The sequence below is a fragment of the Myotis daubentonii genome, chromosome X (assembly GCF_963259705.1).
Source record: "Myotis daubentonii chromosome X, mMyoDau2.1, whole genome shotgun sequence".
In the NCBI taxonomy this organism is placed as follows: domain Eukaryota; kingdom Metazoa; phylum Chordata; class Mammalia; order Chiroptera; family Vespertilionidae; genus Myotis; species Myotis daubentonii.
This window is the reverse complement of record NC_081861.1, coordinates 39,624,730-39,652,638: the sequence shown is the minus strand read 5'-3', so window position 1 is coordinate 39,652,638 and position 27,909 is coordinate 39,624,730. Positions and strand designations below refer to the sequence as shown.

Below are 27,909 nucleotides of genomic sequence, written 5' to 3'. Positions count from 1 at the left end.
AAATGCATTGCTTACAAGATTTCTTCTGTTCATTATGCATAGGTCTTAAAACAAATGGACTGAGTACATAAAACACTGTCATCAAAATACAAACAGTAAAAGCAAAGAACCCTGGCCTGGTGGCTCAGTTGGTTGAAATGTCGTCGGGTACACCAAAAGGTTGCAGGTTCAATGCCCGGTCAGGACGAATATGGGAGACAACCAATTGATGTTTCTCTCCTCTCCCTTCCTCTCTGACTAAAATCAATAAAATACATATCCTCAGGTGAGGATTAAAAAAATACAGATAGTAAAAGTAAAGAGAAAGTAGAACATTTCTCTAGAGTTCTAAAGATAGTTCTAGCATTCAGAGTGTACGCATTGAACTTAAGACAAACAACCAATTTGACTTTTTAGATACATGGTAACCCTCATAGCGATATACAGGGTGGGGTCAAAAGTAGTTTATAGATGTGAGTACATAAAACACAAGAGCTTATTCTTGTATTATTATTTATAAATTATTGTATTATTTTTCCCTACAAACAACTGTAACCCTACTTTTGACCCATTGAACCACTCTTCTTGCTGTCAGTAATCTTAAAGTGGTCCTTACAGAGGCCCTGAGAGGTGCATGGACTTGTGAAGTATATTCAGTGAATTAGCTGAGACAATAAAGACAGGTTCTATTGAGATCCTCCTCCCCAGTCCCACAAAGCAAGGTAAGGCCATTTTTTTTCTTAATTAAAAGTCAGTAAGTGTCTAACAATCAGAATACAAAACCCTATTACTCAGAAACTATGGAGAGAGCCAATGTTTAAATCTTTCTGCCACTAAAAATGTCCCTTATTTAAAATGGAGTGTGTTGCCATTTAATCCAATCATATAACACTTGAGCATTAGACTATGTTGTAAGGCAGTGGTTCTCAACCTGTGGTCACGACCCCTTTGGGGGTCGAACAACCCTTTCACAGAGGTCGCCTAAATACATCCTGCATATCAGATATTTACATTACTATTCATAACAGTAGCAAAATTACAGTTATGAAGTAGCAACAAAAATAATTTTATGGTTGGGGGTCACCATGACATGAGGAACTGTATTAAAGGGTCACGGAATTAGGAAGGTTGAGAACCACTGTTGTAAGGAATTTGAAGACATTTTCAGAAAATGGATAGCTCTTCCTTTGCCTGGCCACATCACTGAGGTCTACCAGTATCTTGGTCAGGATGGCATGTACTTCAACAATGAAAACAGTTCATCAATGCAGATAGATATACGCTAAAAGTACATTTATATAGAAGCTGTTACATTTGCCAGACCCAGATTTGATTCAGAATGTTTTCTAGGAATATTCATGATCAGATAGGCCCTCATACTTGAGGTATCTGAACTAAAGGTTCTAATGCCTTCTTAATGATAGCACTTAATTTGCAGACCTATGAGATCATATGATTCCTATTGACAATTCAAGAGACTAGAAATTGAGGAACTTAGATTACACAAATCAATCCAAGCTCTTAAGGCCAAGTATATGAATATAAATGAAGTTATCCACAGTGATATGAATTGTATGATCTTTATTATTTTATAATCCATTGATTATAAAAATCACACATATCAGATCGAACAGGAGTACCACAGTATGCTTTATTTTGCAGGTATTAATTAGTTCCTTAAATTGATATATCCAAAACTTTAGTTAGCCGCAAGCATCAGTTCTTCCAAAGAAGCTTAGGTGAAAAACAATTCTTTTTATTCACAAGCTCAAAGTCCTACTGTCTGATCTACTGTTGTACTGATATAAAAATGAACTCAATAAGCAAAGCTAACTGAACACTCATATCACAGATTTGGGGCTTCCTGTATTTTATTGGAGTTGAAGCAGTGTTTGTTTTAACCCTCTATTAATATTTTGTATTTTAAACTTAATTCTCAACAAGATTAAACACACATTTGGTAATTATTTAAAATAAAGCCATGAAACTTAATGAAGAAATAGTGGTATTAGTTCCCTACCCAAAGAGTAGAACACTTTTAAACAAACCTATACTTTTGAATGTATTTGAATTTACAATTCCTATACTTACTAAGGTCACAATCTGATTTAAATAACCTGGCTTCTAGCTAATTATCTCAAAAATGTTTATTGAAATGAAGCCACTGTTCTTTATGGTGCCTTCATTTTGGCCAAATAACAAATAAGCAATTGTTTTTACAGGAGAACATTTGAAAATAAAACATTCTTTTTTGTTAATCCTCACCCGAGGATATTTTTCCATTGATTTTTAGGGAGAGTGGAAGAGAGAGGTAAAGACATAGAGAGAAACCTCGATGTTAGAGAAACACATTGATTGGTTGCCTCCTGCACCAGGGCCCAGGCTGGGGAAGATCCTGCAACCCAGGTACGTGCCCTTGACTGGAATCAAACCCAGGACCCTCTAGTCTGCAGGCTGACACTCTATCCACTGAGCCAAACTGGCTAGGGCAAGAAAACATTCTTGATATACTTAGCAAATAGGGGAGAGCTTGACTCTGCAAGTCAGAACTAGAGTGTTTGAAGGGAGAAGTGATTGAGCAATCTGACTTTCTGCTCCAGTTTGGAAATATGCTTTTGAGATGCACATATGGTAAGATAGTAAAGAAAGATGTTGATGAATTTTCTTTTTAAAAAAGTGTTATAGTTCCAGTTTTTGGCAGAGTTCTGGCAGCAGTTAATGGCAACAATACAGTGGTAAGCATCTGCATTGCGCTGAGAGGTAGATGGGGACTTGATCCTTGGATTTAATAACAAACTAACTTGAGGTTTAAGCTTAATTATTCCATGGAACATTTTTGAAGTGCAGGCAGATCTTTGGAAACTTTTGTTTTTAGTCATATAGAGAAAAATAGCTTGATAAAATAAACATCTGCCTTATACTAGCAACAGGTGTGCAAAGCAGCTACTTGGGCCCTAGAGAAATACCACACAGTGCTTCTAAATCAAAGGGAAATCAACAGCCTTGCCAATCAAATAGATACTGGGATGAGTAGTCTCTAGACTAGAATCTTACCCCCAAAAGCTAGAGGTCTCTACAAGGATATAAATCTATATTGAGATCAACAAATTTACAGAATAATCCCAGTCCAGCTTTGGCTAGGCAGCCATCTAACTGATGACACATCAGGGCCCACTAGCCTCTAGACTAGAGTCAGCACTTGCTGCTTTGAGAAGAAAGAAAGAAATACATTAAAAATATCCATTAGAACTTATTCACATAGGGAATGGGAGAGTACAGGAGGCACACAAAGTACAGACGTTTGTTTTTAATGATGGATTAACTTTCTGAACAAGTTAAGGCTCTAAAGGAAAAAAAGTCTAAATCATAACCTTAAAAAAACCATAACCCACTCTATATCAACACCTTTAAAAAAAACCAAAGATCTTACTTCATCCTTTGGCATAAATGTCAAGTCTGTATAATCAGTATATTCTAAACTCCAAAGGAAAAGAAAAAAAAAAAGGCATCCTCATTAAAAAATAGTAGCCACTAACAGTGAAGAAGAGAGCCAGACTTTTGCTATTGAACACAGTTTTGTGAAGCCATTTCTTTCCTTCCTTTTTTAACTAGCAGAAAAACACAGATTTAAGTAATTCTGATCAGGAAGTTGGGAAAGGAAGTCTTATTATGAACCAAATTTTATGTTTGCCTCCCATGAAAATGAATTCATTATTTTCTTGAATTTCTTTCCTGAAGCAAGTTAAATTCTCTAACAGCTTTGATTCTGCAAATAATGTCAACGTAGCAAAATACAAGTAATGGCAACATATAAAATTATACTTCAGTAGACATGCTGCTTTCATAATTAGATCCAGAGGCTTAAAATTATTTCTTACTAAAAAAACATATTCTAAGCCACACTTTTTCTTTCAATTATACTTTAACAAAGGAAGGAAAAATAGAAAAACAAAGGAAATGGGTCTTAATACTGTTTTTTCTTAAGTAAGTGCTACTCATGCCCAAGTTAGCTAGCAATTCACTGAGGTTAGTCTGCAAATCTCAATCAGTTGCACTAAATTTAATTGGCTACACAGACTGATATCCAGTACGACTTTTCCTTCTTCCAATCATATAAGAGATAAAGACAACAAGTATAAGGAAGCCCAAGGCCACACCCACTGCAACAGGAATAAGAAAGCTGAGGTCAGAGTCCACAGAACATTCTTCAGCTGTTAGAAAAGGACAGAAAGCAAGAACAGAAATTAGTAAGGAATGAAATTAAGCAGAAACAAGCAAACAAGCATTTTGAAAGTGTATGTAGGTTAGTCTTTTAGAACATTACCCCAATTCTCTTATTTTCTCTGTATCCACCCAAAGATTTCTAAGCAGCTGATCCCCTTATATCTCTCATCAGTTCATCTCAGATCACACCAAATGTCTCAGTACACAAAGCAGAAGTTAAGAAGGGGGAAAGGTCCAAAACACAGAATCATGCTTGCCTAACATGGGGAGACTTGATGTTTAATTATGCAATGGCACTGGGGAAAAGAACTATCATCTACACTTAAGACCACTGCCTGAGTATTTCCCCACTTCCTTTCTCCCTTGCCACAACTATCATCCTATATCAGTGATGGCGAACCTTTTGAGCTCGGCGTATCAGTATTGTGAAAAACCCTAACTTAACTCTGGTGCCATGTCACATATAGAAATTTTTTGATATTTGTAACCATAGTAAAACAAAGATTTATATTTTTGATATTTATTTTATATATTTAAATGCCATTTAACAAAGAAAAATCAACCAAAAAAATGAGTTCACGTCACCTCTGACACATGTATCATAGGTTCGCCATCACTGTCTTATATAATAAAAGCCTAATATGCAAATTGTCCCCTTGATCAGGAGTTCAACTGCTCACTGTGACGTGCGCTGACCACCAGGGGGTGGCACGGAACATGGTGGGCATCAGTGGTGCAGTGCTGGCAGTGGGTGGCAGTGGAGGCGCTGCCTGCCCTGAGGGCCCACCCCTCCCTGCCCCCGACGAGAGCGGGACCCCGGCGGGATGGTGGAGCAGGTGAGTGGGTGGCACCACTGGGCAGCCTAGAGGTCCATGCTGAGCTCTGGCCCGTGGCGTCTGGTAGCGCTCACCACAGGTGCTGCCCAGGGCCCAGAGGTCAGACGCTCACGCTTCGATCACCGGCCAGGCTGAGGGACTGTACCCGTGCACAAATTTTGTGCAGTGGGCCTCTAGTCCTATATAATAAAAGCTTAATATACTAAGTGTCCAACCATTTGACCGTTCGACCAGTTGCTATGACGCACACTGACCACCAAGGGGGCAGATGCTCTGACTGGTAGGTTAGCTTGCTGCTGAGTTCCGACTGATTGGGACTGGGCAAGACATGCCGGACATGCCCTAGAGCCCTCCCGCAGTCTCTCCACAGCCCTGATTGTGTACCAGTGGGGTCCCTTGGCCTGGCCTGAGCCCTCTCACAATCCAGGGTCCCTCAGGGGATGTCAGAGAGCCAGTTTCAGCCCGATCCCCACAGGCCAGGCCAAGGGACCCCCACCAGTGTAGGAATCCATGCACCAGGCCTTTAGTTAAAATATAAATAAGAACTCTGTATGAATAAAATTTAAATTGAAAAGGACTTAGGATAAAAAAATGCAGTATAAATTTTTCACACAGGCAATAGGTAATTACAGGATTATATACAGTTATTTAGCTGAGCAGTGGCCTGGAAGAATAACAGAAGAATCCTATACATTTCAGTTCATTCCATGGACCACCCAGAAGGCAATGTGTGCCACATAGATTTTGAGCTCTGGATTCAGACAGAACTGAGTTTGAATCTTGACTCCATCGATTACTAACTAAAGGACCTTGGTCAAGTTATTTAAACTTGGATTCACTTTTCTCATCTGTAAAAGGGGGATAATAATACCTATTATAAGGTATTTGAGGATTAAATATAATTGCATTTCTAAAGCATCTGATACACATCAGGTGATCAACAAGTGTTCTTTCTCTTCCATTTTCCTCCCATGTTTGAGATCCCGTCCAAGGAGGTTTAGGTTTTGAAGTAGCAAATAGAGATCAAAATAGGAGTGTTTCAGTATATTATTATTATTATTATTATTATTATTGAAAAAGCAAATATTCACTGCTTTAAAAATACTTAAAAGAAGTTGAGATCCTGTGTTATTTACTCAAAGTAGTACAGAAGTTCAAAGTGCCTCATTCTAATCATATAATTTCAAGTTTAAACTAGTTTTACTATTCAGTGACTACATTTCACTGGGACAATTTTTATCAAAATACTAATAACGGTTTTCTTGACCACTAGATATGTAACTTCATTGAAGTTACTTCCCTTTCTGTAAAATTATAGGGTTAGAGTAAATAATCTTTAAGGTCTTTTCCAGTATAAGTCTAATGCAATTAATAAAATGTGATATTTGGTATGATTTATGATTAAATAACTTGCATTTTCCTCTAAGTTTATCTTTTACTCCTCTTGTACTTTTGTCATTCATAAAAAAAGAAAAACAGTTGCTAAGGTTCTGAGTATATGAGTTTAAGTAATTACGGTAGCATTTGTTGAAAGGATTTCCTGTATTTTACGTAATGAAAGCCTTCAGAGACTGATAGCTGGGTACCAAAATACCGTAATAAGTGAGTTACAGAAATTCTGAACAAGCCAATATACACATAGAATGAATAAAATAATCATTTCAATGTGGCAGTCTTCTCAAGTCTATTGATTAAGAGTCCTTCTTGTTTTTACATTCAATGTCTGTGCTGCACTTATAATAAGGAATATGCTTCAATAGGGGCGGATTATCAATAGCTCCTATTGAAGCATTTTAATAATGCCAACAGCTTCTCTCTACCCTCCATTTATGCTCTGCGCCCCAGAGACAATCATGAAGAAGCATGCTTCACTGCATCCCTTCTGAGATTGCTGTTAGCTTACATTTCATAGGTGCCGGTCTGATGACAACACTAAATAGATTTTAATGCTCTAGAGATCAACAAAATGAGGTACAGAAACACAACACAATCTGTCCTAATTAGTTCATAGAATATTTCCATCTTTCAATGCTAATCAGGCATCCAAAGACAAGAAAAAAAAGGCAAGTGGTTAAATATGCTTGAATCTTTTCAGTGTCTATTGAGGAAAAGGAAACATTAAAAAAAAAAACAACTAATTCTCAGGCCAGGTTAAGTTCTGTTGTGATCTTTTGGTTCTATTATTTACCTAGAAGGTAAAAGTCACAAGCCTGAGAGACTGACTTCATCTGTAACTTGGACTCAAAGAAATCAACAAAAAGTCACATAACCTAAAAAATGCTGATGGCCCTGAGGACATTCAACTGAAAAGCAAGTTTGAGTATATCTGATAGACATTCATGCCACATCAATATTTAATGAACTGTATGCAAAGACACTGTAATGAGTTTAAAGCAGTATAGTTCTTATACATTGAAACAGAACGCTAGTAGTGAAATAGTATTTATTAATTCTATTAAGAGACAGCTACATGTTTTATTCTTATAATGACCATGTTAATAAGTTTAAGGCATTTTAGGATCAAAATTTGGCCATGGCTTAAGACAGACCTTAAAATATTGCACACCAATGTTCTTTTTAACAAGTTTATCTTCCGGATCAGCAAAAACATTTTTTATTTTAAGCTGATCAAACATAAGTTTTTTATTTATAAAGATTTATCTCAAAATGCTAGCACTGATTTAATAATTAATTTTAAGGAGCAAAATGTTTCAAAATTAAGAGGCAAGAAAATCTTCTTATGTGCATGTATTTTTATATAATCAATCAGATTGCAGGTTCTAAAATTGCTCATATCCAGTGTGATGGTGCTTGAGGCCAATTAAGTAAATCAGCAACACTAGAATAAGTACTCCTGCCAACGCTGCTCCCACTGCTATGGGCACAAGGAAGTTGTCTTCATCTGCACTGCAGTCTTGAGCTAGATGTGGAGAAAGGAAATTGAAACAGAAAGTGACAGAACTTCAAATCTGTAAATTTCAAGTTAAAATGACAGCACTTCTCAACACATATTTGTTTTTTTACACCAAAGTAATAAGTCATTGGCATTCATTACCAGCAAATGAGATGTCCCACAAAAGTGATTTTCCAAGTAACAAAATCACACATTTTTAAGCACCCCAAAAATGCAGTCATTTTGGATGAAAGTTATATAAAATGATCACATGCTTTCCAGGTTTCTTAAACAGAAGATAATGGATAAATATAATTAGCCTTTCCTTGATGATCATGCTGTGAGCCTTCAGAGGCAAACTGTTATGATGTTGAAGCACAGTGGAATACTGCAGGTTGTAAAGTATTAATGAAATGAACCAAGTGAACAACGATACTATGCAGACCTAAGAACTCACTGCATAACAATCTGGAGTCATTTAATAGTGGGAAAAGATGCAAACTAGCCCTGGTGGCATAACTGTCTGTCTCAAGATGATCAGTCCAGTGTAAGAGTCAGACAGGAAAATCAGTGATTATAATTTTAAAATGGGCTGTAATAGAGGCAGGCAATACACAAAGTGTCATGGAAGTGTTCAGAAGCATACTCAACTCAGCCTTGTTACACAAAACATACTTTAAAAAGAAGTGACACTGGAGCTTTTTTTAAATAAGCTGATGAACAAAATAGATCCAGAGACATAGAAGCATGGAACAGACCTATGAATCTCAGATGGAAGGCAGAGGTGGGTGGGTGGGAAGAGATTACCCAAAGAACTTGTATGCATAATCTATGGACACAGACAATAGGGGAGTGAAGGTCTGGGGCAGGGGATGGGTGGAAGGGGTCAATGGGGGAAAAAGAGGGACATCTGTAATACTTTCAACAATAAAGATAAATTTTAAAAAGAAGAATAGGAATTAACCATGCAGATAGTGGGAAAAAGACACCCCAGGTATAGGGAACAGCACAGACAAAAATAAGGAAGGTATGAAAACGTAGCACTTCAGGGGAAACGCAAAAAGGTTGGCATAACTAGAACATCGGATCAAGAGGTACTCTTGGCTGGAAAAGCAGTAGGAAAAGGGCACTAGGACCAGCTCGCAAAGGCATTGTATGCTCTAGTAGTTTTGGCCTTACACTGACAGCCAAAAAAAAAAAAAAGTGCAGCAGGAGTTTAGGCAGGAAGTTATGGCAGATGGAAGGCTGGTACTATTAAGTTAGGCGGCACCTCTATTGCTAGAGTTTAGATATCCAATAATATGGTCCTAAACTGGGTTAACAAAGTGGAAATGCATAAGGGACAAGCTAGAGATCTGATTAGAAGGCAGAGTTGACCAAATGGATGTCAGAGGTGTGATAGGAGTAGATAATTTGAATGGTTTCCAATTCCACACATAGCTTGAGTGACTGGCTATGTAGATACCGGTGCTAGTTAATGATAGGGAATACAGGAGGAAGAATATATGCATTTCAGTTTTGTTTGTAGTTATTTTTGTGTGGGGGTTAATTTTTTAAATTTTGTGTATGGGGGAGGATGGAGAGGGATATGTGCAAGATGGGGATGTTCAGTGTTAGATCTGCTGAGTTTAAAATACCTGTGTCTGAGTCAAGTGGTTGATGAACCTAAGTGGTAGTTAAACAACAGACAAAGATATTTCTCAGTGACAGAAAGTAGTAAAAAGAGGACCAGAGGCAAAGCCCTTGGGAACACCACTATTTGAGGGATTAAGGAGCAGGGGGAAAAAGTAGAAAAGGCAGATAGAAAATAGTGCCACAGAAGTCAATGAAGGAAACAGTTTTGGGTAGTGTGGGAGAATAGTGTAAAATATTAGCGAAGTCTGAAAAATTGCAATTGGATCTAGCAATATGGAAGGTGAGGGCTATGAGTCAAATTGCTGCAGGTTTAGGAATGAACAAGGAGTGACTGGAAGGAGATCAAGAACTTGGGATGGGGAACACACAATACTCTTTTCAAGAAGTTTAGGAGAACAGAGAGGACAATAGGGAGGTAATTATAAGGGGATATGGGGTCAAGAAGTGATATCTTCAAGGTGTTTATAGGATGAGGGAAAGGGCCATTAGTATTTGACAGGTTGGAGATGCTGAAGAATACAAGGTTTCCTAAGAGGTAGAAGAAATGGGATTCCAGAAGCATTGACCAGGAAAAGAAAACTTACTGAGACTGGAGAAAGGAAGGAACAAGTGGTTCAGATAGGGATGCGTTTGCAAAAAGGGAAGGATGAGATGTTGAATCACCACTTCTTACTATTTTTCCATTTCCTTGACTCTTAATGCCCTAGATCTCCTCCTAGCTTGCAATTTACCAGGGATGTATAAATCAGATAATTAAACTTATTAGAATTTGTGTCAAAAATAAGAATGAACAGGCTGCAAGGCAATTCTGATTGTGCTTGTATTTAAGAAATGTGCCAGGCTAGCCTCTGGGGCAGTAACTCGGAACAAGATGCAGTCCTGGAGTTTAGGACTTTATGACATCAACTGTGGCTACCAGCTCAATTATCTTTATTACCTGCTTCTCTGTTCTATTAAACATCCAGATAAAGGTTGCTAGATGTGACTTGTAAATAAATGGTGTTTGTTAAGAGCACCCAGTTAACTCATCCCCTTCCATTTCCCAAATTATCACCCAGCACATAAACTATTAGGTAGCATACACCTTATAGTATTATGCCTTGGATTTAATATAACTTGGGTTTTTAAAAAATTCATTAGTAGATTAATTTTTAATCCTGGCAATGGATTCATAGTCATCTTTCCCAAATTGGCTATTTGACCTAGTACTGAAACAGTTTTCATAAATAGTGCTAATAAAGCTTTCATGTAAGACAAATATTCCCAAAGTAGATCAAAAAGGCAATTCCACCCTTACAAAGATCTTTCTAAATGCTGTCACTTATTTAAAATGTTCTCAATTAGCATGTGAAGTATTAATTTATAATAAATAATGATTTTGTGCATTCAACCTTTAAGGATTCTTTAAGTAATGGGAAGATATTTTGGTAAAACAGGAATTTTAATAGGATCACATCCTGAAGAAAAGAAAATCTCATTCTATAAGTCATTTTGTTCCAATTTTAGTATATGTGCTGCCAAAGCGAGCACTCTATAAGTCATTTTGAACTGATCAATTTGCCCAATGTACATTTGAGACGGTACTGAAAATATTTTGGGGAAAAGGAAAAGTGTATTTTTGGAAGAGTTTAATAGTCAGAGAAGCAATTAAGATTTTTAAAGATAAACTATTCATAGGCATTGAAATTTCAACTAAGTTTCTTGTAGATTAAAAAAAACCTGATTGGGGGGGCGGGGTAATGGGGATATAAGGACACATATGTAATACCTTAATCAATAAAGAAATTTTTTAAAAAACCTGTTATCTTCAAATTTCTGTTCAGAATCTTTCAAAAATAATATTCAGTGTGAGTTGGAAAGCTGAGATACACATTTTTTTGAGATACACATTTATTAAAAACTGTAAATCAAAAACTTCTCTTAAAATCAATTGTGTCAAATTTCTCTTTGTAAAAGTCAGTGTTAGGAATTACATTCTTATGTGACATCTTTTTAAAATTATATATCTTTTAGATCTATAACCAAACTGAACTATATAACATGAATCTGAAAAGATACTAGCTATTGAGTATCACCCAAATATGTCTATACTACTTTCAAAAACAAAATATGGCAATTTTGATGCAGAAAGTTAGCTACCACGGTAATAGATAAGGAAATGGGTGGGAGAAAGATGAGCCCAAGCCAATTTAACATTATCTACCTAAACAGAGATGAAATGCTATAATCTTAAAGAAAATATGTGTCTTATAAGAATTCCTCCTAAAAAAGAAAAGAAACAAGATGGTGTATTTTACACTGTATGTAAAGTTATGTTCTTGATACATAACAAGGAGCTTCTTATCAGATTCCTTCTACTGGTAAATATACTCAAATCTTCACTAACATGGAAAACTACCATTCAAAAGAAATAGAGAAATAAAGCCTTCAACTTTACGAGACCCCAGAAGTTAAGCAGCTTGGCCAAAGTGACATGGCAGCTAGTAGCAAAGGTGGGAGCTATGATGATTAACTGGCAGTCACATGGCTTAACTGGGTAATCCAGAGGAAAGTTATGAGCCAGATTGCTAATTCTGTGTGTGTGTGTGTGTGTGTTTGTGTGTGTGTGAGATATAAACTAAGGTTCCAACATTTTAGAGTGAGAGATCGCACACAATCCTATTTTGGTTCAGATCAATAGTTTGGATTATATGGCTGCAATGTACAGCTGCTATGTATAGATATGAAATATCAGCCTCATTTTAGGAGTTGAGAAAAATGCACAAGATACTCTGATGCTTTTTAATATTAAATAAATATTCTTTTTTTGTTGTTAATCCTCACTTGAGGATATTTTCCCATTGATTTTTAGAGAGAGCGGAAGGGAGGGGGAGAGACAGAGAGAATAATCGATGTGAAAGAGGCACATCAATTGGTTGCCTCCCGCACACACCCTGACCAGGACTGGGGAATCAAGCCTGCAATCAAGGTAGTGCCCTTGACCAGAATCAAGCCTGGAACCCTTCAGTCTGCAGGCCAACGCTCTATCCACTGTGCCAAACCACCTAGGGCTTAAATGAATATTCTTGATTGCTGGTTCCACAATTGGCTACACACCAGATCTGGCTGAGGAACACACACACACACACACACACACACACACACACACACACACACATCTTATCTCAGACCTGCTAAATTAAATATTAAATACTCTAGGAATGGTGCCTGGAACTTGAATTTTTATAACAAGTTTCCCAGGTGATTCTTATACTGTAGCCAGCCCAGCATCAGTAGAGACCCATGTATTGGACCATTCTTCCAGATAATAACACAACAGGACATTTTGGAAATAATTTAGTTCTATTTCTAAGCATTTGTAAAGTTTTTCCTTTTGGGAGAAATTGACATTATGTGATATACAAAATCTTGACTTCAACCAATGGGAAATAATGTGAGCAAATTTCCTTAAGAAATAAAATAACCTTTATTGTTTGTTTTAGAAGCAATATGTGGAGCAAATGGACAAGCAAATATCTAGAGAAATACCATACATCAACTAGTGGCTTAAACATTTGAAAGAAAAACATGAGAAGTATTTACATGGACCAGTTTCTTTATATAAATGCTAACACATGAAAAACACTCAGAACCATAGAGTGTTAGACCATCAAGGTGTAAACCCAAATGAAACTACAAAAGATACAAAGAGCATGTGGCTTAAATGACCGTATATAAACTGGCCCACGTAAGATACAAAAATATTCAATGAAGTCAGATTTTCTAGAAAACAGTGTTAATTAGAGATATTTCCATATGAATCAGATATATAATTTAATGTAGAAACTTTTAGAAACATTAACAGCATTAAGCCAGTGCCACCCACTTATGCTTTAATCTCTTTTTTTTAATAGCTGCTTTGTTTTGACTTGTGAGAAACATCTAAGACCTACGTTCTTATAAGCATTATCCATTCTTTTAAGGTTAACAATCTTACACTAACATACTATTTAAATAAAAAATAATTTTTAAAAATCAGATTTATATTTTTGTCTTTTGTCTTTTAGAAGTGCCTTAAGCTGGCAATGCAGCTCATTGTAGCTTTAAGAGAGGGGTTGATCAGGAATCTGATTCTGAGCCAGTAAGAATTTCAGGCTACTCTAAACAGAGAGCAAATTTAAGTGGGAAAAAATATTCAGCACTCCAATATAACTCGAAAGATAGTTATAGACATATATATGCTTACAGGCAATTGCTTGTGTGTGTGTTTTTAGTTAGACTACCAAATTAATTCAACATCAATAATACTTTGGAACCCAGATATCTCATTCTGTAGTGAATGGGGGTATACAATCTCCTACCCCCCCCCCACAAAAAAACTCAGGCACCTTTGGTATATGGCTGCATATTAACAATTTCTAAATATTTGCTCAGCCGTTCCAATAAAAAACACCTAGAAATAGCAAGAAATACTTGATATGTTAACTATGAAGCTGAAATGTTTTGCTTTCTCATATAAACATTAGGTGGTTCACGGTAGATGGACAACTGGTGCATCTCCCCAGAGGACAAAACTGAACACAAAATACATGAATTAATAATGATTCTACCATAATGAACAACAATAATGTAAGTTTTGATTAGCATATAACCATTTAAATAGGAAAGCCAAATTAGTATATGTTGTAGCAATCACTTTAAGCTGGAAACAAAGAACAACTCTTAAAAACAAAACAAAAAACCCCAAACATTTTAATGGAGAAGACTGAGACTTTTGGGTTATGTGCAAGTTACTTTATAGGTATAAGTGCCCTTCTTTTCTAGGTTCTAAGACATACTGGCATTTCTTCTTTAAGGAAAAGAAAAGATAAAAAAGGAATAAAAGATACTACTACCACCAAGGACACTGGAAGTCTACATTAACTTTAGCTCTGCAGGTAGAGACCAATTTACAGGTAAAATGACTAAGGCCCGAAATTGGCACTGCCTAGCAATTATCTCTAAAGCACCTAGAAAATTGAAATGCTCAGCTGGAATAGTCTTGTATCTTGCAATTTAAAAGATTGAAATATCTAGGTTTTTTTAGAAGGGATTAAACAATAAGCTTAACACCTATTCTAAAATTTCAAAAGCTTTGCATCTTTTGTCATTACAGCCACATTAAATACAAATGTATTCAACAAGCATTAGGAAAGCAGTCATTGCTAAGAACATAATATTAGACTGTTCACATCTACTGCCATATCTCTATTAGGTCAAATATATAGCAATGTCAAAGCAGCTAAGTTAACCTGCAAACAAAATCACAGAAAAAAATGCAAAGGGAGCAAGTACAAATCCACTGTAGAATGTACTGTCTCAATTCAACCACATGCAAGAAAACAAATCTCTTTTAAAAACCTGTTTTTCCTAAACTGTATATCTCTAGTCAGAATGACTAAAGTAAAAACACTGAAACACTAATTCAATCAAATAAAACAGAACCTATAATCCAGGTGATTTTGCACATGCCTTTGGCTGAAGAAACAACAGATTTAAATGCCTTGGTTAGGAAAACCAAATTCACATGACCAATTTGTAGTTAATAGTTTTGGGGTGTTTGTATTTATTTAAGTACAAAATCCCCCATACCACTGGTTCTAAGATCAGAACTAAAAGTAAATATATCTTAAATTGAATAGTATTGCATGTTGGAACTTGTACTTGCTTTATTACTTTGGAACAGAGATCACATATGCATTAATGTTACAGAGTCTGATATCCAGCATAACTTTTTCTTCTGCCAATTAGGTAAGCAATCACTATAACGATAATCAAGCCTGAAAGACCAGCACCAACTATAATTGGTATTAGAATGGTGTCATCATCCAGCGAACACTCCTGGGCTGTAGGTGAGAAAAAGTGTGTAACAAATAATGAGTATAATAAAAAAAAAAGAATGTCTAAAAGTAAAAGATGTTGACTCAAAAGTCAGAAGTGCTCTTACAATTTCAACTTTAAGTAATTAAGACAGTATATTTTAAAGATAAAGCTATAGAATATTATAGATTTCTCTAGAATTAAAATCCTAAAACTCATTTGTTCTTTCACTCATATATGATTGTATGTATATTCATATATATGAACACAATATTTTGAGACATGAGAATTATATGAAATTCAAATTTCAGTGTCCACAAATAAAGTTTTATTTGGTTATTGCCTATGGCTGTCCTTGTGCTACAATAGCAGAGCTGACTAGTTGTGAGAGAGACCATATGGCCTTCAAACCTTAAACATTTATTGTCTGGGCCTTTATAGAAAAGTATACGGATCCCTGGCTTAGAGTACATGATTTTAGTGGCTGCAAAAGTCAAGAAACTGGGACCTCTTACTACTTTGAGTGTGTTTATTACATTAATCATACATTTATCAATCTGGTCAGGATTGGCAGTCCATAGAATATTTTTTTTCTTTTCCTAGGGAGTAGTCTGATCCAGTAAAATCCAATCAATATTCTTTTACCTTACTACAAGTCTATTTCTTTCTCCTATAGAGTCATGTATTACCACTGTGTTGTATTTATAGGCACCCACAGTCAAGAGCATAGCCCAACAAATTGGTGATACATTCATCATCAAGACAGGGATTGGCAAAAGCAGATTACAGTTGTTCATATGGAAAAATACAAAATAATAATACAAGAATAAACTGTTTCGTGTACTCACAACTATAGACCTACTTTTGCCTACCCTTATATTAAATGTTGTATACTCCTTTGGGTGAGATTTTAAATTATATGCACATAAACAGCAAAGTTTCAAATTAGAGAAATTACAGAGCTCATCTCTATTACAACTGACTAGATATACAGGCTTGAGCTGATATTATACTGCAAATAACTTTAAATTCTAAACACATATCTCGACCTAAAATTAAGGTAATAATGTAGAGGAGCTAGATAAAGACTCAAGAAGAAAATCATTAAAGGATCAAAATAATTAAAGTAAACAAGAAAAAAAAACAAAAGGGAAAATAAATGTTTTTAAAAGTTTAAAGTGTGATTAACCTCTCTTGTCGCAAGAATGGTAGTAGAGCGAAGAACCCAATTTATTGTGACCTAACCAAGTCAGGCTAGGTGTTCAGCACTACTGCAAAAGTAGCTGAATTGCTCAGAGCATATTGATTTTTAAACACAGCTTCTACATTTTTTTCTAAGCCAGGGGTGGGGAACCTTTTTTCTGCCAAGGGCCAGATGGATATTTATAACATTCGTGGGCCATACAAAATTATCAACTTAAAAATTAGCCTGCTATATTTGATCAAATATTTATTTAATTCACCCTAATGCCTCAGCAGGGCCAGACCAAATGATTTCGTGGGCCTTATACGGCCCACAGGCTGGACGTTCCCCACCCCTGTTCTAAACCATGGAATTAATAGTTAAAAATGCTGTGGATGACTGGATAGCTGTGCTCAGCAGAGCTGCAATCCACAAACCAACAATTTTAGGTAAAGGGTTTAAAAGGGCAAGTCAATTAAGGAATTTTATGTACTTTTTCCTTCATGCAAATTTTAATCTTGTAATGCCAAATGCATCTTTCATACTCATATAAACACTGTAGTGAGCCGCTTGCAAAGGTTTCATTAAAAATCTGATAAACACTATCATAAGGACTGAGTAGATCTTCAAAAGGGCTCATTCACACTGGCACATGATTTTTAAATTCTCCAGATCATTCTGGCTGGCCAAAGCATAGTTCCTGATATTTGAGGCTTTGCTACCATAATCTTTTGTCTCAACAAAATATGACCAAAATGCTTTTATTCAAGTATGAAAATGTTTCCAGCTGGAAGATGGCCCCAAGGCAGAAGCCAGATGCTCAAAGCTGCTGTTCCCAAGTGCCATCTTTCTCACAAACTAAAACCTGGGGGCAACGTCCCTACCTTACGTAAATTTAGCTCATGTAAAGCTTTTATCAGTTTTTAGCTTTAAGAAGTTTGTTGCAAATGGTTTTCAGATCACACAAAAATCTACGTTGAGCAAAATGATGAGCCAAATATAGAGTGACACAACTTGCTCAAGGCTTTGAGAACTCTTCCATGGAGTCGAGAGGCGAGTTTATATTTCTCTAGTTCAATGCTTAAGTATTCATGACTCAAAGGAAAAGTCAACATAAGACCATCAATTATTAATAAATCTGGTTTGACTCTTACCTGTAGAATACTTTCCTTCTATCACATTGAAAGGCTGAACCCTTAGATAAAAGGTATTTATCTGAAATGCTCCAGACACTGAAACCGTCTGCTCTTTGTTGCACATATAAGAACTTCCCAGGGGGGCATCCCAGTAGCTAAGATTGTTATTTGCAATGCTGAAAACTTCAAAGAAAAAAATACGTTAGTAACATCTTATCCTATTAACATAAAAAGTGAGACTGAACTCAGAATTTTTCAGTGAAGTATAAGAGCTTGGGGTACAAAGTCTACCTACAAAAAGCAATTCTTTCCGTCACTAGATTCCCTTTCTTTCCTTTTTTTCTAAATTTAAGTAGAGTTGGTATACAATATTATGTTAGTGATATTAGTTTCATGTGTATAATATAATGATTCAACATTTTGTACCTTAAAATATAGTAATAATCAACTCACTAATTCTATTCATTATGTCACTGTTCCCTGCTTTTTCTATAGATGTTTCTATAGTCTAAAAATCAGTCACATCCTTAACTATTACCCACCATGATTTGAAAATATGGTATACTGCAAAAGATAGACTACTATAGTTCTAAGTTACTGATTTTAAGTTGTAGTCAAAGTATGATTTTTCACACAAAATCTTCTGTCCCATTAGGTAAGGCACTATTTGGTAACAAGACAATTATGGTTTCTATTCCTTCAGTGTAACACACACTCTTTACCCTGAGGCCAATATTTTGCTTACCAGAGCCATTAACCAAATACATGCTGACATTCACTTCCTTCAGATAGAATCGGTTTTCATTTTTCTATTAAAAAAATGAGTTTGCAGTTAATCAACACATCATAAGGACTGTTTCATATTAGAGAATCTACAGAGCTCATCTCTATTACAGCTGACTAGATATACAGGCTGGAACTGATATTATACTGCAAATAATTTTACAGGTAGTTACTTTCTACAGAATAAAATCAATCAAATACCATTACCCAAAAGATACAACTATGAATTAAAACTCTATTCAACATAAAGTATTATTCTACAGGTCTAATTGCTGTGCTCAGCAGAGATGCAATCCCCTGGGGGTCTTGGAATGTTTCAGTGGGTGTTGGAATTTAATATTAGAAAAAATTGTAACTAAGTAGAAAATACAAAATGGGACAGAAACCCTTTCCCTCTGCATTTTGTTTCCAATTTTTGGACCAGAGATATGGTTCTCAGACACTCAATTCATTTCCTCCATTTTATTCCTCCTGTCACTTGCTAAGCCCTCCCCACCTCTAGCTTGAATCATAATAGCCTCTAACTGAGCTCCCTGCCTTTCAGCCTCTCAAACTCAAGCTTTCCTTCTCTGCTATTATTTTTCTGAAGCACTCATCTGATTAGCCCATCATTCCAATTATGTCAGTGCTTAGTATGTACAAGGTAACATACTGAAGTGCTCCAGGGAGCTAGCAAAATGAACCAGATTTAAATCCTGCACCCTCCGCCCTACCCCTTGCCCCGTTTGCAATCTGCCAGGGAAGATAAGATGAATACAGTAGTCCCCCGTTATCCAGTTTTGCTTTCTGCAGTTTCACTTTCCACGATTTTAGTTGTTCATGATCAACCCCAGTACACAAATCTTAAATGGAAAGTTCCAGATATTTGTAGAGAGAGAAATCACATTCACGTAACTTGTATTACAGTATATTGTTCTAACTGTTCTATTTTATTGTTTAATCTCTTACTATGGCCAATTTATAAATTAAATTAATCATCAGTATGTATGTATAGGAGAAAACACAGTATATATAGAGTTTGGTACTATATGTAGTTTTAAACATCCCCTGGGGGGGGGGCGTCTTAGAATGTTCCAGTGGGTCTTGGAATTTAATATTATATTCACTGGCCATATAGGTACTATAACAGAGGAATGATTTGAATGTTAGAAAAGGAAATATTTTTTGTAAACCTTTCTAAAATATAATTAGATATAATCCTCAATTATTCGGCATATATTCCATAGAGAAAAAAGGTTTTATGTTCAAGAAACCAAGTTCAGATATGAAACAATTAACAGACCTAAATTTATATATATATATTGTACATAAATAACCACATTACAAAAAGAAAGTGATTAAGTTATGAAAATGAAAAGGAGAAAAATTACTTCCAACTAAGGGAGGAGCAAAAGTAATGCAAGCTTAAGGATGGGCCATTTGAATTGGGTAGGATTCAATTAGAAAACAAACAGAAAAGGGTATTCAAGAAGGCAACAACATGAGTAAAGGTAGAAAGTAAGTGTTATCATGCCCTAGCTGGTTTGGCTCAGTGGATAGAGTGTCAGTCTGGGGACTGAAGGGTCCTGGGTTCGATTCTGGCCAAGGGCACATGCCCGGGTTGTGGGCTCAGTCTCCAGTGAGGGGCATGCACGAGGCAGCCAATCAGTGATTCTCTCTCATCATTGATGTTTCTATCTCTCCCTCTCCCTTTCTCTTTGAAATCAATAAAAATAAATTTTAAAAAAATAAGCGTAATCACAAATATACTAGTACCTGAGAATTTCCTAAGTGCTAAGCACTGTTCTTAAAACTTTACATATGAAGCTTCATTGAATAATTACACCACCCCATTTTGAGATGGGGTAATCAAAGTGAAGAGATGTTAAGTAACTTTCCCAGAGGCTATATGGTTAGGAGTCAGTGTGCTGGGATTTGAATCCAGGAGGTCTGGCTGCAGAGCCTGTGTGCTGGTTACTACCTATCTCCTACCTCACTGGATTGTGTACAGAAAACAAGATGAGGAAAGCATGAGATTCATGAAAAGGGAACGAAGGAAACAAAGCTGGATTGCAGGTTACATTTGCACAGTGTCAGGGAGGGAGGCTAGAACTAACTGCCCTGCCAGGGATTTAGATGTTATCTTATTGGCAAAACAGAACCACTGGAGGTTTCTGAGGAAGCGATGTGCTTCAAGAAGATTAGCCGATGCAGAACATTGAGGGAGGGGAGGAAGAAGAGGGATTAATTAAGAAGACTGAATAGTCCAGGTATGAGGTCATGCAAGTTGGAATCAGGGCAAAGGCAGTAGGGAATGAAAACGAGGGGGCAGACTCAGAAATTTCAGAAGGAAGCATAAAGGAAGACTTGACCACCTCTTCACATCTCTCCTCTGCTTAGGCTATGTCCTGGCTCAGCATTCAAGGCTCTCCATAATTTGTCCCAACCACTATTCCATATATATCTTTTACTAAACATGCTACATGCCTCATTTTCTTGGCTGGTCTTGACTGGGTTCCTTTATCCAGAGATAACCTGTACTTTTGTACTCACTCTCCTTGTGTACAAATCTGACCCATCCTTGAAGGTCCAGCTCAAATGTAATCTATTCCATTAAGCTTTCCTAACTCACCACCAGCCAGAGTTAACCACTCCGGCCTCTGTACTCCCATAGCACCTTGTATTTTCCTCTGGTCTAACACTCATCTCACTTTGTATGTACCTTCTACAGTACTCTATTGCCCACAGAATCAAATTCAAAAGTTTCAGCATGGCATTCAAGGCCTTCCTCAAAACAGTAATTACTTGTCTATTTCTATCTTTACCACTAAACTGTGGGCACCTTGAGAATATATGCCTTCTTCGTATCCCACCATAGCATCCTGCAAATAATACACTGGAATTCAATAAATTCTCCTTTGGAAGCATCTATCATGAAGGTGAGATGGGCCCCACTGAACTCTAATGACATTACAGGTTTTTCCTGAATTTTCAAAGTGCCTGTAGCATGGTTAAAATAGAACTATTCTGGATTGCACTTTAAAATAATCTGTTAGGCAAATTAAATATTGTAATTATTAAATATTTTCCCATTAGAGTCAGAAGAAACCATGGTCCTTTTAGGATCTTACCATATACAGAAAGATCAAACTCAATCCCTCAAAAGGGAATAAACCTAAAATATTAATTTCCTTATTCTCAGTGACTATAGTATAATCACCATGCAACTTTAAAAGATAATGTGTCACCTGGCTGGTGTGGCTCAGTGGCTGAGTGTTGACCCATGAACCAGGAGGTCATGGTTTGATTCCAGCTTAGGGCACATGCCCGGGTCAGGGCACATGCCCAAGTTTCAGGCTCGATCGCCAGTGTGGAGCATGCAGGAGGCAGCCAATCAATGGTTCTGTCTCATCATTGATGTCTCTCTCTCTCTCTCTCTCTCTCTCTCTCTCTCTCTCTCTCCCTCCCTCTCTCTCTCTCTCTCCCCCTCACTCTGAAATCAATAAAAAATATTTTTAAAAATAAAAGAGGATGTGTCTGGGGAGGCCTGCTCTTACCACATTGAAAAGGACAAGTGTAATTAAATGGTTTTAATAGTAATTCACTGATCATATCCTATCTAATAATAGACAAACATGGTAATTGACTGTACCTTCGCTACGCCTCCCATCGACTAATCAGTGCGATATGCAAATTAACTGCCAACAAAGATGGTGGCTAATTTGCATACTGCAGGCAGGGCAGGACAGCGCAGCCGCCAGCGATTGGTGTGAACTACAGAGGAAACACTTTTTCTGACCGCTCATTGGTTAAGCTCCCTGTATGCCACTGGTAATATTCTTAGTAACTTGGGTAATAAGAATCCAAAAAGGTGATCTAGGGTTTTTCACCACACTCCTGGCGAAAGAAACGAAGGTCAATGCTGGAGGGCTAAGAAATGTCATATCCTGCCCTAGCCACTTTGGCTCAGTGGATAATGCCTTGGCATGCCGATGGCAGGGTCTGACTAAGGGCATGCACCTAGGTTGCAGGCTCCTCCCTGGCCGGGGCCCAGGTCAGGGCTCATGTAGGAGGCGACCAATCAAAGTGTTCCTCTCACTTTGATGTTTCTCTCTGTCTTTCCCTTTCTCTTCCACATTCTCTAAAAATCAATGGAAACATATCCTCAGGTGAGGATAAAAAAAATAATAAAGAAATTATTATTATATGAAAGACACATCTTGAAAATGCCTAAAGAAAGTTGTCATTTTATCATGGTAAAGGGACTGGAGTCCGTGTTGTTGAAAAAAACTTGCTGGCTGCGGTGACTGGCAGTGGCTGCAGCAGTGGGGTGATGGGGCTGGTGCTTTTCCCTGATCATTCCGGTCACCTCCCACAAAGGGGGACCAGACTGCTGCTTAGGCCCGTTCCCCAAGGGGAGCAGGGAGCGGGCCTAAGCTGTCACTAGGACATCCCCTGAGGGCTCCCAGTATGTGAGAGGGGGCAGGCTGGGCTGAGGGACACCCCCCCCTCCCCAGTGCATGAATTTCGTGCACTGAGCCCCTAGTACAGTGATGGCGAACCTTTTGAGCTCGGCGTGTCAGCATTTTGAAAAACCCTAACTTAACTCTGGTGCTGTGTCACATATAGAAATTTTTTGATATTTGCAACCATAGTAAAACAAAGACTTATATTTTTGATATTTATTTTATATATTTAAATGCCATTTAACAAAGAAAAATCAACCAAAAAAATGAGTTTGTGTGTCACCTCTGACACATGTGTCATAGATTCGCCATCACTGCCCTAGTATGTAGTATAACAGAGGAATGATTTGAATATTAGAAAAGGGAAGATTTTTGTAAACCTTTCTAAAATGTAATTGTCTAATATAATCCTAAGTTTCTTGGCATTATATTCAGAGAGAAAAAAAGGTTTTAGGCTCAGGAAACCAAGTTCAGATATAAAACAAATAATAACAGATTAACTTTTTCTATATCAGATGTCAAGACTATTTTCCTATCCCTTAGATACACACACACCCCTCTAAAAATTGTGGGAATAATAACTGCTTCTGAAAAGGTGAAAATAAAGGTTCCCAATGATTCATTTATGCTAGCAAGAAGTAGAAAATGTGTGTTTAACTTGGAACTGTTTAAGATTCAGACGTTGATACAAATATGAACAAAAACCTGAATGCTGCCATTATAAACTGTCTTGATTTAATTAATTAATGCATGTAAAGTATTTATACACAGCCTTATCGATATCAATTACTCAAATGTAGCTGTTATTACTGGTACTATTACAAATAGTATAGCTTCCAAAATGCCTAATATATTATAGTACACAAACATGAGAGTTTTCTGACCAATAATAGAGAAAAAATAGTAGGGATATTACTTTATTTTTTATATCTATACTAGAGGCCCGGTGCACAAATTTGCGCACAGGTGGAGTCCCTCGGCCTGGCTGGTGATCAGGGCTCATTGGGGCCATCTCGCCCAGTCCTGACCAGGCCGATTGGGCCGCCAGCAAGGGGGAGGAGCCGCGGGAGGTTGGCCGGCCATGGGAGGTTAGCTGTGGGAGCGCACTGACCACTAGGGGGCAGCTCCCGCATGAGCATCTGCCCCCTGGTGGTCAGTGTGCATTATTGCTACCAGCCGGTCATTTGGTCGTCTGGTCCTAATGGTCCCTTAGGGTTTTATATATATATATACTAGAGGCCCGGTGCACAACATTCGTGCACTTGGGGGAAAGGGTCCCTCAGCCTGGCCTGCGCCCTTGTGCCGGCAGTCAGACATCCCCCAAGGGGTCCTTAGTGCTGCTGTGGAGGTGGGAGAGGCTCCTGCCACTGCCGCTGTGCTCACCAGCCATGAGCCTGGCTTCTGGCTGAGTGGCGCTCCCAGCACTGACCACAAGGGGGCAGCTCCTGCATTGAGCGTCTGCCCCTTGGTGGTCAGTGCGCATCATAGGGACCAGTCATTCTGCCATTTGGTCGATTTGCATATTAGCCTTTTATTATATAGGACTAGAGGCCCGGTGCACAAAAATTTGTGCACTGGAGGGGGGCGGGTCCCTCAGCCCAGCTTGCCCCCTATCACATACTGGGAGCCCTAGGGGATGTCCTACTACCTGCTCCCTGCTCCCCTTGGGGAGCGGGCCTAAGCCACAGTCTGGCCTCCCTTTATGGGAGTCGACCGGGCTGATCAGGGGAAGGCACCAGCCTCATCACCCTGCTGCTGCAGCCACTGCCAGTCACCACAGCCACCAAGGTGTTTTCATCAACACGGACTCCAGTCCCTTTACCATGAAAAAATGACAACTTTAGGCATTTTCAAGAAGTGTCTTTCATAGGATATGACCGACCTTCCTTCCTTCCTTCCTTCCTTCTCCTCACCTGAGGATATGTTTCCATTGATTTTTAGAGAATGTGGAAGAGAAAGGGAAAGACAGAGAGAAACATCAAAGTGAGAGGAACACTTTGATTGGTTGCCTCCTGCATGAGCCCTGACCTGGGCCCGGGCCAGGGAGGAACTTGCAACCTAGGTACATGCCCTTGGTCAGAATTGAACCCAGAATCTGCGTTGGGCAGGCCGAGGCATTACCCACTGAGCCAAACCAGCTAGGGCAGGATATGACATTTCTTAACCTTCCAGCAGCAGACCTTCCTTTTTTTCTCCAGGAGTGTGGTAAAAAAACCCTAGATCACCTATTTGGACTCTCATTACCCAAGTTACTAAGAATATTACCAGGGGCATACAGGGAGCTTAGCCAATTAGCAGTCAGAAAAGGTGTTTCCTCTGTAGTTCACACCAATTGCCAGTTTGGCCCCTGCCGGGCCTAAAGCCTCTGGCGAGTCATTAGCCCTGGGCCGGGGCACCCCCAGCTCCCCACCGCTGCCACCATCAACGATCGCTGGCTCAATGATCACTGGCTGGCTCCTCCCCCGCCCAAGGCTAAAGCCTCAGGCCGAGGTTTTAGGCCTGGGCCGGGGCACCCCCAGCTCCCCGCAGCCGCTACCGCTGCCATCAAGGATCGCTGGCTGGCTCTGCCCCGGTTCCCCGCCGCTGCAGCCATCAATGATCCCTGGCTGGCTCCTCCCCGGCCCAAGCCTAAAGCCTCTGGCCGAGGTGTTAGGCCTGGGCCGGGGGCCCACCCCCACGCTCCCCCCCATCACTGCCATCAACGATTGCTGGCTGGCTCCTCCCTGACCCAGGCCTAACGCCTCAGGCTGAGGTGTTAAGCCTGGGTCAGGGCACCCCCAGCTCCACGCTGCCGCCATCAATGATCGCTGGCTCAATGATCACTGGCTGGCTCCGCCCAAGCCCTGGCCTAAAGCCTCGGCCAGGCTTTAGGCCTGGGCTAGGGCACCCCCAGCTACCCACCGCCACCGCCATCAATGATCGCTGGCTCAATGATCGCTGGCTGGCTCCTCCCCGGCCCAAGGCTAAAGCCTCAGGCCAAGGTTTTAGGCCTGGGCCGGGGCACCCCCAGCTCCCTGCCTCTGCCCCCATCAAGCATAGCTGGCTGGCTCCACCCCAGTTCCCCATCGCTGCCACCATCAACAATTGCTGGCTGGCTCCTCCCCGGCCCAAGCCTAAAGCCTCTGGCCGAGGCATTAGGCCTGGACCTGGGCACCCCCAGCTCCCCGCCACCGCCTCCGCCATCAACGATTGCTAGCTGGCTCCGCCCCGGCCCTGGCCTAAAGCTTCAGGCCGAGGCTTTAGACCTGGGCCGGGGCACCCCCAGCTCCCTGCTGCTGCCGCCATCAAGGATTGCTGGCTCAACGATCGCTGGCTGGCTCCTCCCTGACCCAGGCCTAAAGCCTCAGTCCGTGGCTTGGGGCTGACATATGCAAATTAACCGCCATCTTGGCTGGCGATTAATTTGCATATCTCGCTGATTAGCCAATGGGAAGGGTAGCGAAGTTACGGTTAATTACCATGTTTCTCTATTATTAGATAGGCTATACTAGAGGCCCAGTGCACAGATCGTGCACTGGTGGGGGCATGGCCTGAGAGGATCAGCCCGCTGTGGGAGCAGCTGTTCATCCTGGTCAGCGGAGCGGTGCTCCTACTGTGAGAGCACACTGGCCACCAGGGGGCAGCTCCTGTGTTGAGCGTCTGCCCCCTGGTGGTCAGTGCACGTTATAGAGACTGGTCAACTGGTCATTCTGGTCGTTCTGCTTTTCAGTCACTGGGCTTTTATATATATATGTGTGTATATATATATATATATATATATATATATATATATACACACACACACACACACACATATACGTGTGTGTATATATATATACATACATACATATATATATATATATACACACATATGTATACATACTTTTTATATATGGAGCGATTAGACAGTTGTTTTTTTAAGTATATTTTTATTGATTTCAGAGAGGAAGGGAGAGGAAGAGGAGATAGAAACATCAATGATGAGAGAGAATCATTGATCACCTGCCTCCTGCATGCCCCCTATTGCAGATCAAGCCCACAACCCGGGTATATGCCCTGACCAGTGACCTCCTGGTTCATAGGCTGATACTCAACCACTGAGTCACACTGGCTCGGCTAGACAGTTTTTTTGATGTGGGTTGATTCTTGCTCCTACCCTAAGATCTATATAAATGCACAATAGCCACAATTGGTGAACATTAATGTAAGAGTCCAGCCACAGACCATTGAGGTGACCCTGAGGGATTAACAGGAATCAATGGACTACACTCTATAATTAAGTAGTGTTGAAATGGAAAATAGAGCTAATTATCTCCCCAAAACACACACACACACACACACACACACACACACACACACACACACACCTATTTATACTTTCAGATGTCTTTCTGAGAGAATAAGCCTAATTTTAGAAAAATCTATTACTCACCACAGCAAAGACAAAGTCAAGATACTTAATGTTGCTGCCGTTCAGCCTAAGTAGAGCAGTTTGAGAATGGCAGCTGCCAGTGAAGTCAGTTGTATTGGGTTTGATGTTAATAACTGTAACAACCTTTAAGGGAAGAAGGGGGGAGGAAGGTACAGATTAGCCACAAATGTCTACAACAAAACCTTATAATCTAATAAGACCAACTTTAGTGGAGAACAAAAAATCCTTTTGTCTGGATACTTAAGTTTATGATGTCTTACTTTCAAACAAAGTTGGCACAGGCCTTCAAGCTGTGACTCAGATGACTTTAAAAAAAAAAAAAGAAAAACAAGAGGGAAAGCTTCCTTAGTAAGGAGCCAAATGAAAATACACATAATTTATGGAGCAAGAGCTGTCTGGCTTGTTTAAGTCACGGGTCTCTGGAAATGGGATTTGTTTGTTGGTACACCCTCTGTAGCCTTGCCGGGGTCCAACCCCAGCGGGTCCAGGGGTTCCCCAAAGGTGTGGACGGAGTCGGCGAAGAAGGAATGTCACGGAGACAGCGTT

The 27,909-nt window shown here is 39.1% G+C and overlaps 1 protein-coding gene across 3 annotated transcripts in view; it reads right to left on the bottom strand.

Moving 5' to 3' along the window:
• Positions 1 to 1,543: 1,543 nt before the first annotated feature.
• Positions 1,544 to 27,909, bottom strand: part of LAMP2 (lysosomal associated membrane protein 2) — a 46,168-nt gene continuing 19,802 nt past the window's right edge. Inside the window, exons 6-9 of one of the 3 annotated variants that reach the window (XM_059679309.1) lie at positions 27,364 to 27,486; positions 18,470 to 18,533; positions 17,743 to 17,907; positions 1,544 to 4,190 (exon numbers count right to left, since the gene is read on the bottom strand). In XM_059679309.1, coding sequence (XP_059535292.1) covers positions 4,048 to 4,190; positions 17,743 to 17,907; positions 18,470 to 18,533; positions 27,364 to 27,486 — 495 coding nt within the window. In that variant the 3' untranslated portion in view covers positions 1,544 to 4,047. Of the gene's footprint in view, positions 4,191 to 7,465; positions 7,960 to 13,009; positions 15,438 to 17,742; positions 17,908 to 18,469; positions 18,534 to 27,363; positions 27,487 to 27,909 lie in introns of those variants that run through there. The other 2 variants (XM_059679310.1, XM_059679311.1) reach the window with 2 other exon arrangements.